The 14,309-nt window shown below is 37.5% G+C and overlaps 1 protein-coding gene across 4 annotated transcripts in view; it reads right to left on the reverse strand.

The window, feature by feature from the left end:
* Nucleotides 1–2,131: 2,131 nt before the first annotated feature.
* LOC122840880 (microtubule cross-linking factor 1) overlaps nucleotides 2,132–14,309 on the reverse strand; it is an 85,361-nt gene continuing 73,183 nt past the window's right edge. For 2 of the 4 annotated variants that reach the window (XM_044133660.1, XM_044133661.1), the window contains one exon: nucleotides 2,132–4,696. In XM_044133660.1, coding sequence (XP_043989595.1) covers nucleotides 4,493–4,696 — 204 coding nt within the window. In that variant the 3' untranslated portion in view covers nucleotides 2,132–4,492. The remainder of the gene's footprint in view (nucleotides 4,697–14,309) is intronic. The other 2 variants (XM_044133662.1, XM_044133664.1) reach the window with 2 other exon arrangements.

Genomic DNA, 14,309 nt, shown 5'->3' on the forward strand with positions numbered 1-14,309 from the left:
GAAAAATAAACTTTCAATACAGTCAGAAAAAGCACCTAATCCTAGCACCCAATCTGTTTATTGAAAAATGTGAGCTCTTTTTAAATTGGCATGTTTCAATTGAACAAATTTATTTTTGTAATTTTTATTTGTGTAACTCTGCAGTTAATGGAAACGCAGCTACTTAGTGCCAGCAAGAAGCAGAAATCTTTCACTCTGTAGCTTCATTTCATTAACAAATGTACAAAAAACTTTATCAATATTCCACTAATGATGAAAAAACACAAATTTTCTATTGAAAATTTCATTTTCTTCAAAATTGTCATGTTTTCATTAAGCAAATTTATTTTCAAATTGTCAAATTGTGCAATTATATGGTGAATGGAAATGCAGTTACTGCTGTGATTTCAATCTGAGGTTCAGGTTAGAAACTCTAATCAAACTCTGGTGTCATTAAGAGATTTTCTTACATTTTATGAAGATAAATACAATATTTGAGGAAGTTTTGAGGTATAGATTTTAAGATAAGTTTACAGAATGCAGAGTTCATAGAGAAGTAACTAAGTTAAGAATTTACAGTAATGGATTATAACAGTACATCTAAAAAAATTAAAATATCGCATAAAAGTAAAAATCACATAGAATCATCATACATTTAGTGATAATATATTCCAAGTCTTTGTTTTTTGTAACTTTGATGAGTATGACAGATGATAAAGGGCCCTTTACACATCCTCACAATAATGTCTTCACATCACCGATAACTAAGTGTATTTTTCTGGGGTTTGTCTTGCGTGACATGCTGATGAAGATGACACATGTATGACCGTGATAAAAGAGGATTTAACTTCTGGGAGGATGAAATCTTCTTATTTACGTTCTCTGTGTCCGTCCCGCCTGACCCACTGTAATCCTGTGCGCTGCACTGTAATCTGCAGACACACTGGTATCTCACACACACACACACACACGCACACACACGCCCACACACACATGGTTTGGGATCAGCATGAATAGAAAACTCATTTAAATCACAGGGGATACAATCCACCATGGCTTTACACTTTTTCCAGGATGCTATTGGTGTGTTTTAGATTTTCAGATAATCTTTTTTAACAGAAATTTTTTTATTAATTTCTTCATCAGATGTAAACTTTCACCAACTTCAACTGCTTTTCTTCTGGTCACTTCAATACGTCCTTGTAGAACCATAAGTCGAAACAACTTATTCCCAAAAACCATGAATACAAGTACAAAGTCTTGTTAGGTTGTAATGGTCATGTTCAAACATCCAACACTGCAAAAATGCAACATATTACCAAGGAATTTTTGTCTAATCTCTACTGCAAATATCTTAGTGCATGTAAAATAATGCACATAAAATTAAATTACAAGTAACTTTTCAGCGTTGTTTTAAATCAATAATTGATAAAAAGTAAAAGTTCTACTGGCAGATTATTTCACTTGTAACGTGAGAAAAATGTCTTCTTATAAGTGAAAGAATGTCAGTAGAACTAGAACTTTTAAAACCAATATTAAGGAGTTATTGACTTAAAACTAGCTCAATTTCTTGATTTAAAGTTACTTGAAAGTTAGTTTTGTTTTATTTCAAGTGTGCTACATTAACTGCACAAAAAACTAGACAATAATATTTGATAAGATTTTGTGTTTTTGCAGTGTTGTCCCAGTAATTATTGTGATAAATTGTTATTTTGAAATAATTTTTCATATAATACACTATAAAAACACAAAGTCTTACCAAGTATCTTTTGTCTAATCTCTAGTGCAAATATCTTAGCACACTTAAAAAGATAAAATGTATTCAAGTTTGATTTTAAATTAGATAAAACTAAAATACAAGTAGTTTTTTGGCATTTTTAAGTCAATAATTATTGGAAATTGATAATAAAAAAAGACAGTACTAGTTCTACTGGCAGATTATTTAATTTATAAAATGGGAAAAATATCTTTTTATAAGTGAAGTAATCTAGCAGTGGAACTAGTTCGTCTTAAAATGTATGTTAAGGAATTGTTTACTTTAAAAAGCTCCTAAATCTTGCTGAAAAGTCAATTAATGTTCTAAAAACAAAGCAAAAACTGGGGGCTCGTCCGGGATCATCCTGTAACTCATAATCGCATGAAACCAGAGGGGAACTTGTAAATACACATTCATGTTTATTACCATTTAATATTTTCATAAGACTATAGCTTGTTAGACTTTTTTTTTTTGACACAGACGTTCCATTTAAAACATTCATATTTTTGTTTTCACAATCCGTTTTTCTTGTCAAAAGAAACAAACATCCATATCCAACAGTAACAAAGACAGCCTAGAAGGTACAATAATTTACTTAAAAACTGGTATTTCATGTGACAACAATATCAGCTCGAGATTCCCTTTGCGATGAGCTTTTCATCACGGCCGAGCAGAGTGACCACAAAAGACTAGAGCTCGGATGTACATGCACTAAAGTGCTAGTGTTCAAAAGGCATGCAAACTGGTTTTATTCTGCCTTCCAAATATGCATAAGTTTCTTCAGGTTCATCAAGTCAACAGAGATTCATTCATCTTAACGTAAAAATAAATAAGGACGGTAGCATCAGAAATGACACCATGGGTTTCCCCTTCAGGCCAGAAGAATAAAGCAAAAATTGTTTTGTTTTCGTTTCTGGCGTTGAAGGAGAAAAGTGAACTTGACAGGCAGGCAAAGTGAAAAAAAAATCATGTACAGATACATGAATGATGTAAAAAAATAAACTGGTAACAGAAAAGAACAGTGCAATGTTCAGCTAGCCAGCAGTTTTTTTCCTGAAAAAAGGTTAAAAACTGCAGCAAATACATTTAAATACATTTAAATATGAGGGGTAATGAGTAACTTAAACTTACAGGTGCGTGTCAATTAATTAGAATATCATCAAAAAGTTTATTTATTTCAGTGATTCAGCTCAAAAAGTTTAATTTACACAGATTTACTAAAACAGAGAATATTTCAAGTATTCATGGATATTAATTTTGATCATTATGGCTTTTAACGAACAAAGGACCAAACTTAATTTTTTTTTAGAAATTCAGAGAATTACATAAAGTCAATGAAAAACAGGATTAACAAAGAAAAGGTCAATCCTAAAGAAGCCTACTGTTCACAGCAATGTCTCTGAAAGTTGAGTGGAAGGAAAAACTGAATTCTAGAATTTGGCTGCTAATGGAGGCAAAGATATTTTGTTAGTTCTGCATTCTGTAAACTTTTCTTCACACTTTAAAAAAAAATATATTTAGACATACTTTACTGCCTTTGCACAAAGACACGATAGTGAATTTGTCAACGAAATGTTTGGCAACAAGAGTACACAGAAAAACTACAAGTGTAACTGTAAATACGTACAGGAACACAAAAGAGTTGCTGGACAGTTATTTCCTTTCGTTTTTGATGGCGTACAGCTGGAGTGATTTTTGGTTATATGTAACCTTGGCAACACGTTTTGTTTTTAAAACGGAGCAGCTAATTAGCATCTCACTAACTCAAATAACAGAAGGAGGAAGTGAAATCCATCTCCTCCATGGATTATTAAGAGAAAGGATCACATCCCCTACTCCAACGTCTCTCTGTGAGGCTTTATAACCACAGAAATAATTTTTAAAACAGGAGCAGCAAAAGCAAAGGAGGTGCATCTGAAATGCTTGGTAGCAACTGATGTCATCCAGAACATGTTGCTCTGGAATATCGGATATTGACCTGTTAGCATGCCATGACACTTTCATACAGCAACAGTCTTCAGTCAGAGGTTTCATTAGATATATTGTTACACTGACTGCTATTGGATATCGACACTAACATCAGTATCGGGTGACATTAGTCATTTTTAAACACATCAGTACCAGACTGATGAATAAAACTGGGCCGATATGAACAACCAATATTTATTTTTGTTTCCAAATGTGTCAAAACGGATGTGAAATATATATAATATTGGTAAATATTGATATTAATATCAAATATCAATATCAGCCTTTAATATAGATGCATCCATAATAAGAATCCTTTTTTATGTGACTTTCAAATTTCCCCAAAAAACTGAAGGGTTTTTATTATCTGTAAGCCACAACTGAATTGAGTTTATTTCATTAATCCCAGAGGGAAAGTCACCTTTCAGTCCAAACAAACATATTTTAAATATTTTAAATATTAAATATTTCACTCTGTGTCAATATCGATTATTTTGAACTGAATTCCAGCAGGAATTTAAATTTTTCTGTGATATTCTGATTCATTAAGACGCACCTGGACAGGCACCTCTGATGGAAATGGATTTACCGAACGCTGTGATCTCATGATATTACAGTACATTCCAGATTCTTCCAAAAAGTCCTGGTTCCTTTAGTGATCCGCTGGTGCTACGTATTAGAACCCCCTCCCCCGATTCAGGCGCCGTGTCTTTACGAGTCTCTCGTTCTGGGGGGACGATTCTGAGGTACTGGGTCGGCTTAAACGAAGAAAGAGGGGGGAGGGATAAGTCACGCCGGTTCTTCTCCCTCCAGGATGGGCTTCCTGTGTCCCATCGGCGGGAAGGTGAACCTCCTCTTCGTCCCCTCGCTCCACTTGGGTGAAGAGGAGGGGGAGCGCGCGGCCCAGCGTGACGGGGGTCGGCGGTTCGCCGGGCGGGCCGGCCGCAGGAAGCAGGAGTCCAAAGGCGGCGCCACCGGCGACCGAGGCAGGTCCTGCCAACGACAAGCAGCTGTCAGGAGAAGAAGAAGAAGAAGAGCAACACGGCGTCTGCAGCTGAGTGACGAAGAGGAAGGTGAACACCAGAGCTGGGTAGTAACTAGTTACATTTACTTGAGTAAAAAAAAAAAAGTACTTTTACTACATTGTACTTCTTTCTTTTACATGAGAATAATTTTATTATTTGAGTAAATTTTCTGGATTTTCTACTCATTGAATGAAAATCAAACATATTTTAACCAAAAATTCACCAGACAGACACACTTTATTAAAGTTTCATACATTTTTTTTTTTATTGAAAGAAACTGATTTGGAAACATTTATTTTCTTGGATTTTGTTATTTTTTGTTAGTTATATAAATTATTGTCACTTTTGTGCTTAAAATATCAACATTTCCACCAAACTTCAAATTTTGGTCCATTTGATATTATCATTTTTAAATATTAAAACATTCACAATTTGATCAGGTACTCAGTACTTGAATATACCTTGTACCAAATACTTTATACTTAAGTAAAAATATGCTGAAGTAGCAATACTCCTACTTGAGTACAAATTTTGGGTGCCTACCTCTGCAAATTATCAACATAACAAAAGACTCTATTTAAAAACGCTTGGCGTATTTAACCAAATGTAAATGTAACCTTAATTTAAAGCAGATTTGAGTAAAAATCACTGGATAGATGTGCAAAAAGTAAACATCCTGGTTATTTAAAGACAAATAATTGGTGATGTTGCCATAATTTTCTATTGTAAGATGATTTTACTTCGTCTGTGATCATTTAACAAACAGAAAACCTTCATCTACGTCACCCTCCCCCCCTCTGGGGAACACAGATGAGAAAGTTAGCACATCTGGATGTTTTAAAGACGACTTTGAGCGTCAAGGTGAGGAAAATGTAAGTACTTGAGTTCAGTTAATGTAGAAGATGTTTAATGCAGAAGGAGGAAGATTAAAAATGTTCAGTCGAACGTAAAGGTTGGAAGAGTTTGATGCGTCTATTCCCTCCAAATGTCAGCAGAGAGAAACAGAGAAAAAAGCACTTACTTCAAAGGAGGACGAGAAAAATCGAACAACGATTTCAGTTTCATTGCTTCAGAAACTCAAATTAAAGGGGCAGAATAATATTTTCCAGGGACATAATATAGTTTTATAGCTAAATCAAGTAACTATTTTACCTTCAGTTGTGATAAAAATGGTGCAGCTATACAGTGAACCCTCGTTTTTTGTGGGGTTGCGTTCCAAAAAGAACCAATAAAAGGCGAAATCGTGAAGTAGTTAACTTTATTTTTTACAATTATTATACAGCATAATTAAATACTCTATATTGAATCCAAAGAACAAATCCTGTTTTCAGGCCCATGAATTTTTTTTTAACAAATATAACGCTTTCTTACAAATAACTAGAGTAAAATAATCATTTTAATCATCAATACAAAGTACAGTAGGACAAACTGTGACTCGGGTAGTTCACTGTTGCTCTGACCGCAAGTCACTGGTAACTATGGCAACCAGTGACAGTTTAAAAGCCCACTGACTCGTTCTGCAGTCAGGATGCGCGCGCATCCGTTCAGTTAATAAAAAAATCCGTCAGACAAGCCCGCTCTGAATATCAAACGAAACTGTGACATCACAGTGTGACATCACAATGTGACATCACAGTTTAACTCCAAAGGCAGAATTCTGACATCACAGCGACTATATAAGCTCCACATCATCTAGGTTCATCACAGCTGTTTAGAGTTTCTAGAGAAGTCATTTTACCTTAGAACCGAAAACAAGCAAAATTACAATGGAGTCCAACCAACCTAGAGTTGAAGACGTTGCATCCGACAACATTACTGAAAGGGAGGTACAGCCACCCAAACCACTGAAACGTAAGAAGAAGAAGGTGTCTTTTAAAGTCTGGTTGGAGCAGCAGGAACTTAAGACTTCAGATGAAAATATCAAACAGCAGGACGCTTCACCTGTGACTGAAAAAGAATCGATCGACAAAGCTTTGGAGACAGTCGATCAGACAGGGGACAGACCGACACCTGAGAGGGAGACAGATGAGAAGAACCAGGAACCCATTCAAACCTGCTCGGAGGAACAGGTCCCCGTTGACAAAGAGATTTCTAAAGGAAATAATGAAAACCAGAATGAGTCACTGGTTACCAAACAGGAATCCATCTCAGTTCTGCAGGAGACACCAGTGAAGAAACAATCCTTCGAGTCTGGCGTTGAAAAAGTTAAAAACCAGGATAGTTCTCTGCCTGAAGAAGCAGGTGGTCAGGAACATTTCTTAAAGAAGGAGATTTTCAAAGAGGAACTTGTGATTTCTAAAACTGAACTGGTCACCAAAAACGCAAACATCTCCAAATCTCTGAAGAAAGCGAATCAGAAAGCATCAAAGAGTAAGCGCATCAAGAAGACGCCACTGTTGTGGAAATCTTTCCCCGAGCCAGAGGGGGTCATTGATCTCGCGTTTTTCACTGACAACAACGATATCAATAATGGTTCTCTGCCGGAAAAGCAAAATGATCAGGCAGCTTTGCCCAGCAGCGGAAAAAAGACGATTTGGAAAATGTTCCCCAAGTCAGAACCTTGGATAGATGTCAGTTTTATTGCAGAGAATATCGAAACCCAAAGTGTTTCAATGACGGCAGAAGGACGTGATGAGGCAGATTCCTTGAAAAAGGACAGTTATTCCAAGAAAACTGTGATTTCAACAACACAGGAATCCAACAACAAGGAATCCATCATCAAACCGAAGGAGACACTGGATCGAAAAAGGGAGAAAAGTCCATCTACAGGTAAACCCAAGGACCTCAGCCAAACAGAGACTTTACCTGAGGTTCCTCGGAATCAAACAACAGAAAACGTTCCAGGAGAAAGTTTAGATGAAATTCAAATTTTGCCCCACTCTTCAGAAAAGACAACGAGTCAAGCACAGTGTGCATGTCTTGCCAAACTTAAGGAAGCTGAATCAGGATACATTAAAGTACAGAAATACTTAATGCAACAACTTGATAAGATGTTTGATACAAACAAAAAACTAAATGCCAAACTGAAACAGCAGAAAGACATGCTGAGGAAAATTGTCTCAGAGAGAATGCAAAGCATAAAGCCAATGGTTTCTGTTCAGACTCAGACTGATTCAGAAGAAACCCCAAAGCAGAAAACAGTCCAGTATCAATCAGCTTCAACGCAAACCGAGACGGATCTACAGGAAACCAGCAATCCACCAAAACCAGTCTGTGATACCATTTCAACACAAACTGAGCTCTTTTTCTTGCTAAAACAAAAGCCCTCTGAAACACAACTCAATGGGCATCAGCTGGAGACCCACAGTGATGAAAACTGTGAACCACAAGACATTTCTATAGTAGGAACAGTTGGGAATCCAAGAGACTCCATTAAAAATGACATTCAGATGATTCAAACAGAGATCGCTAAAGTAGAGCAGATCACGAAAGAAGAAACGGTCTCTGAAACCCAACAAAATGGAGACCAGCTACGTGGCAAAAAACCGTCAAGGAAATATAAGTACAAGATCAAGAGAAAGGCAGCAAGAAAAGCTGCCTGTGAATTGAAAGCCGTCACTAACAAAAACATTTCTGGAGAAAACAGTGACCAACAAGAAATTTCAGCACCAGAAACAGCTGGGGATCAGACAGCTGCCATCGAACCCGAGAGTCACACAAATGAAACAGTCGTCGATAAAACACAGCAGGCGACCAAAGAAGAAACAGTCTCTGAATCACAACAAAGTGAGATCAGAAATCAACATCCGAAAAAACCATCAAAGAAATATAAACGCAAAAACAAGAAAAAGGCAGCAATGAGAGCTGCCTCTAAGTTGGAAAACGTCAACAATGATCAGGTTTTCGTAAAAAACACAGAAGAAGAATACGTTTCAATACCTGAAATAGTCAAGGATCAGACAGCCACCATCATAATTGAGATTTATAAAAATGAAACAGCGAATGGTAAATTACAGCAGGCGACTGAAGACAAAATGATCCATGAAATACAAGAAAACGGGAACCAGCCAAAAGAGAAAAAATCTAAATCTAAATATTGGAAAAAGAGAAAGAGGGCAAGGAAAGCTGGACTGGGAACTGTAGTAAACCCAGCAGAGACAGACCAAAACACTAAGACAACAAAACCCGATTTGGAAATACCAGAGATCCCACAGACAGCTTCTAAGCAAGTAGAGATAAAACCATGCATAGATTCAGAAGATGCAACAGGTAGGATTCCTGTAGTTTCCACTGGTCTAGTGGAAAAACACAGAACATCCCCACCACAGGTAAAGGCTACGTCAAGCGAAGATACAGTCCAAACAACAGCTCAGGAATCAGAGACTCCTGCAGCTGAAGAGTCGACTGAACAGAACAATGACCAAGAAGAGAGTCCCAAGAAAAAGATTTCTCTGTGGAGGCGTATCAAAAAGGCTCTAACTCCAACATGTCTGCGCCAGTTCAAAGACAGAAGTGAAGACCCTCCAGCGTAGACATCAGTTTATGTCTCCAGTTTATCAGATTTAAAAGGGGTGGGGTCACGTGTGGGTTGGGTGATTGGCAGTAATAAAAAAAGAGCTACAGTTGTTGTTAATTGGACATATTAATATTAAAAAGCCAGGACTGCATGGTGGGAAACGTCTCCCTGTGTAGCTGTGGGTTCACTCCGGGTGCTCCGGCTTCCCCCACATTCAACAACATCAGCACTCATGTTCATCCATTGTAAGATTTTTATTCCTAATTCTGAACAGAAAACAAGACGACCAAATTTATTAAATTAAAGGGAGATTTGGGAAAAGTAAATGTGAACAACGTGGAACAAAAAGAGTCTTTTAGAATCTAAACCTTAGCAAATTGTGAAACTTTTTTAAAACTATTTATCTTAGTTTAGGGTTATATATATATATATATATATATATATATATATATATATATATATATATATATATATATATATATATATATATATATATATATATATTTAATTACATATAGATATAGATATCCATCTATATTTATATATAAATCTGTCTCTTTCTCTATAAAGACATATGTCTATAAATACATATATACGTCTATACGTATATATATATATATATGTATATATACACACGTATATAGACGTATATACACGAATATATATATATATATATATATATATATATATATATATATATATATATATATAAAATTCCTTCTCACCCACATGGTGGTGATTCGTCTTCCGCTTAGCTCGGGTCCTCTACCAGAGGCCTGGGAGCTTGAGGGTTCTGCGCAGGATCTTGGCTGTGCCTAGGACTGCACATTTCTGGACTGAGATGTCTGATGTTGTTCCTGGGATCTGTTGTAGCCACTGTTCCAGTTTGGGGTGACTGCCCGAGGTCCCGATGACCACAGGCACCACTGTGGTCTTCACCTTCCAGGCCCTCTCCAGTTCCTCCCTTAGGCCCTGGTATTTCTCTAGTTTTTCATGCTCCTTTTTCCTGATGTTGCAGTCACTTGGTATTGCCACATCCACCACAACGGCTTTCCTCTGTTGTTTATCCACCACGACTATGTCTGGTTGGTTCCCTCACCATTTTGTCTGTCTGGATCTGGAAGTCCCACAGGATCTTAGCTCGGTCATTCTCCACTACCTTCGGGGTGTTTCCCACTTTGATCTTGGGGTTCCAGTCCATATTCTGCACAGATGTTTCTGTACACTATGCCTGCCACTTGGTTGTGTCGTTCCATGTATTCTTTCCCTGCCAGTATCTTGCACCCTGCTGTTATGTGTTGGACTGTCTCAGGGGCCTCCTTGCACAACCTACACCTTGGGTCTTGTCTGGTGTGGTAGATCTGGGCCTCAATTGCTCTGGTGTTTAGGGCCTGTTCCTGGGCGGCCATGATGAGGGCCTCTGTGCTGTCCTTCAGTCCAGCTTTTTCCAGCCATTGGTAGGACTTTCTGATGTCAGCCACTTGGTTATTTGCCGGTGGTACATCCCATGCAGGGGCTTGTCCTCCCATGATGGTTCCTCCGGCACCTCAGGTTCTGTTCCCCATTGTTTGAGACATTCACTGAGCACATTGTCTGTTGAGGCTTTGTCCCTGATGTATCTATGGATCTTGGATGTCTCGTCTTGGATAGTGGTTCTCACACTCACTAGTCCTCTGCCTCCTTCTTTGCGGTTCGTGTAGAGTCTCAGTGTGCTGGATTTGGGGTGGAACCCTCCGCATTGTTAGTAGTTTCGGGTCTTAACATCTGTGGCCTGTATCTCCTCCTTTGGCCAGCTAATTATTCCTGCAGGGTACCTGATTACTGGTAGGGCATAGCTGTTTATTGCACGGATCTTGTTCTTGCCATTGAGCTGGCTTCTCAGGACTTGTCTTATTCGTTGGAGGTATTTGGTTGTGGCTCTTTTCCTTGTGATCTCATCAAGGTTGCCATTTGCTTGTGATATTCCCAGGTATTTGTAACCTTCCTCTATGTCTGCTATTGTTCCTTCTGGGAGTGAGATCCCTTCTGTGCGGATGACCTTCCCTCTCTTTGTAACCATCCGACCACACTTCTCTAGTCGAATGACATCCCAATGTCCGTGCTGTATATCCTGGTGGTGTGGATCAGTGAGTCTATGTCTCGCTTCGCTCTTGGCATACAGCTTGATGTCATCCATGTAGAGGAGGTGGCTGATGTTGGCTCCATTCTTGAGTCGGTATCCGTAGCCAGTCTTGTTGATGATTTGGCTGAGGGGTTCAGGCCTATGCAGAACAGTAGTGGGACAGCGCATCTCCTTGGTATATGCCACATTTGATGGATACTTGTGCAAGTGGCTTGCAGTTGGCTTCAAGGGTGGTCTTCCACAGCCCCATTGAGTTTGCAATGAAGGTTCTCAAGGTTCTGTTGATGTTGTACATCTCTAAGCATTCGATGATCCAAGTGTGTGGCATTGAGTCATAGGCTTTCTTGTAATCAATCCAAGCCGTGCACAGGTTGGTGTGTCGGGTTTTGCAGTCTCTGGCAACTGTGTGGTCTACAAGGAGTTGGTGTTTGGCTCCTCTGCTATTCACCCCGATGCCCTTCTGTGTCGTGCTCATGTATTGATCCATGTGTTTGCTTATCTTAGCCGCTATGATGCCTGACATGAGCTTCCAGGTTGTGGAGAGACAGGTTATTGGTCGGTAGTTAGATGGGACCGGGCCCTTTGTTGGATCCTTCTGGATCAGGATTGTGCGCCCTTCAGTTAACCATTCAGGGTGGTTCCCGTGAATATATATATATATATATATATATATATATATATATATACATATATATATATATATATATACATATAGACATATATATGTATATGTACATATACACAAGTATATAGACGTATATACACGAATATACATATAGATATATATACATGTATATATAGATACTACTTTGAAGCTATCAAACAGACTTTTGGCTATGGAGCGCGATTTTTCTGAAGAAGCTGTACTGTAATAACTTGTTTTTTGGTTTTGTATATCCGTATATATCCGTATATATACTTATATATATATATATAGACAGATAGACAGTGAACCCTCGTTTTTTGCCGGGGTTGCGTTCTGGTAGGAACCCGTGATAGGTGATAGCATAATTAAATACTCTATATGAAACCAAAGACCAGAACCTGTTTTCAGGCCCAAGCATTTATTTTTACAAATATAACGCTTTCTTACAAGTAAAATAATCATTTTAATCATCAATACAAAATACAGTAGGCTCTTTTTTTCTTCTGGGCAAAAACACTTACCAAAATTTTCCAAGCTGTGTTACGTATATTTAAATACTGTAACGTTATTGGCACACAGGTAGAGAAGAGGTGCAGAGACTGTTTAGCCAATCAGGACGCAGAACACAATGCACTGTGAAAAAAAACTGCACAAAAAACATCCACAAAGCAGCGAGACCGTGAAATGTGAACCGCGTTATAACAACGGTTCACTGGATATCAAATATGTCTTCGGAATTTAACGGCTCTGTCTCTTTAAGAAACTCCGGCTTTAGGAAGTTATCACATCATGACTCTTTTATTAACCCTTTGGGGTTTTTATCAGCATTTCTCTGAGAAGTAGCCTCCTTACGGAGCTCAGCTGATCAACATTTTCAAACAGCGTTCGCTCATTTCTGCTAGAAACGTTAAAATTGCAGCTCTGAGGAGGAGCTGCGCCTCGAAGGCGGGGCTAGGTCCACCCAGTCGTTTTGCACAGCTTAATGGTTGCCATGGAGATTAATGATTTCTCAAACATGCATGAAAGAATCAGAGCAACACTCCCGGTACGTTCTTGAGGAGGGAATAAAATTCTAACATAATGTAAAGCTCAAAAATATTAATTTAAAGACTGGCCCTTTAATTAAAGCTCTCAGGTGGGAGTTGATTTAGGTTTTTTAGTCTTCTAAAATATTTCGGATCAACAAACTGTCTTCTAAATTCACTCAAAATATCCAAATGTATTTCTCACAAATACATTTGTGAGAAATGTCACTTGTTAAGCGACATGATCGATACAGAAACAAGCCGCAGTGATCGATAACGGGGATAGAAAATGTGTTCCTGATTAAAACTGGTGCAGAAATCCAACCGTCTGACGGCGGCTTGCAGGACTTTACCAAGTTTTTAATCACAAATACATCAGATCAAAGATGTTTTTGGAAAAACAGCCCAACATACTTTAGAACAGGAATGACGGAAAAACACAAATCCTGAATTTCTGAATGCACAGTAGCTCCTTCATTTCTTTCCATTTAATAAAATGGAAAGAAAATTATATAAATCTGTTGAGGGATTCCATCTCATTTCTAATCAGAAGCAAACTTTCTGATTAAATAAATAAATAATTTTAAATCTAAATTTGCCATATTTACTTTAGATTCAAACTGTATGTTTACTAAGCAGCTAAAAAAAATATGTTTATTATTTTCTTTCACATGGCAGAAACAGTTTTTGTTCCGGGTCAACCAACGGAAAACCGTTCATCTTTTTCAAAACAACTTATTGAAATAAAAAAAATCAACTGAGAAATAAATACTAACATATCTGAATGTTTAATGACACAAAAAACACATAAATAATTCAATATAATTTCATGAAGCAACTATCCAGGGACAATTGTCATAAATAAAATTAAACATTTTCCGTCTTGGTCAACTTAAATTTAGGGTTTTTACACTTAAATTTAATTATTTGGATCTTTTTTTACAACACAAATGTGTTAAATGTGTATAAAAGTATGTTTTTAAAATGAGAATAAAAACGCCATCAGTCATCTTCATCTTTTGTCAAAAGAAACGATCGGATCAACCTGCAGGAAAAACAATCCCATAATGCACTGGAAAGGTGAAGGACAACCATAGCAAATGATATTATGACATGTAGAAGTGAACCTAGTGGAAACAGCGTTAGTCTGATTTAAAAGCAGCTCAGATGGAAAAACATCCAACCTGTAAAATCTGCCAGACGTTTTTTACTAGAGCAACTTTTAGATGAACAAACAATCAAAACACAAATCTGATGAGTTTTAAGATCCCAACTGTGGTTTTGCATGATGATTAATTAATTCATAATGATCTATACTTATTCAATAACTTC

This window comes from Gambusia affinis, linkage group LG12 (genome assembly GCF_019740435.1).
Source record: "Gambusia affinis linkage group LG12, SWU_Gaff_1.0, whole genome shotgun sequence".
Taxonomy (NCBI): Eukaryota; Metazoa; Chordata; class Actinopteri; order Cyprinodontiformes; family Poeciliidae; genus Gambusia; species Gambusia affinis.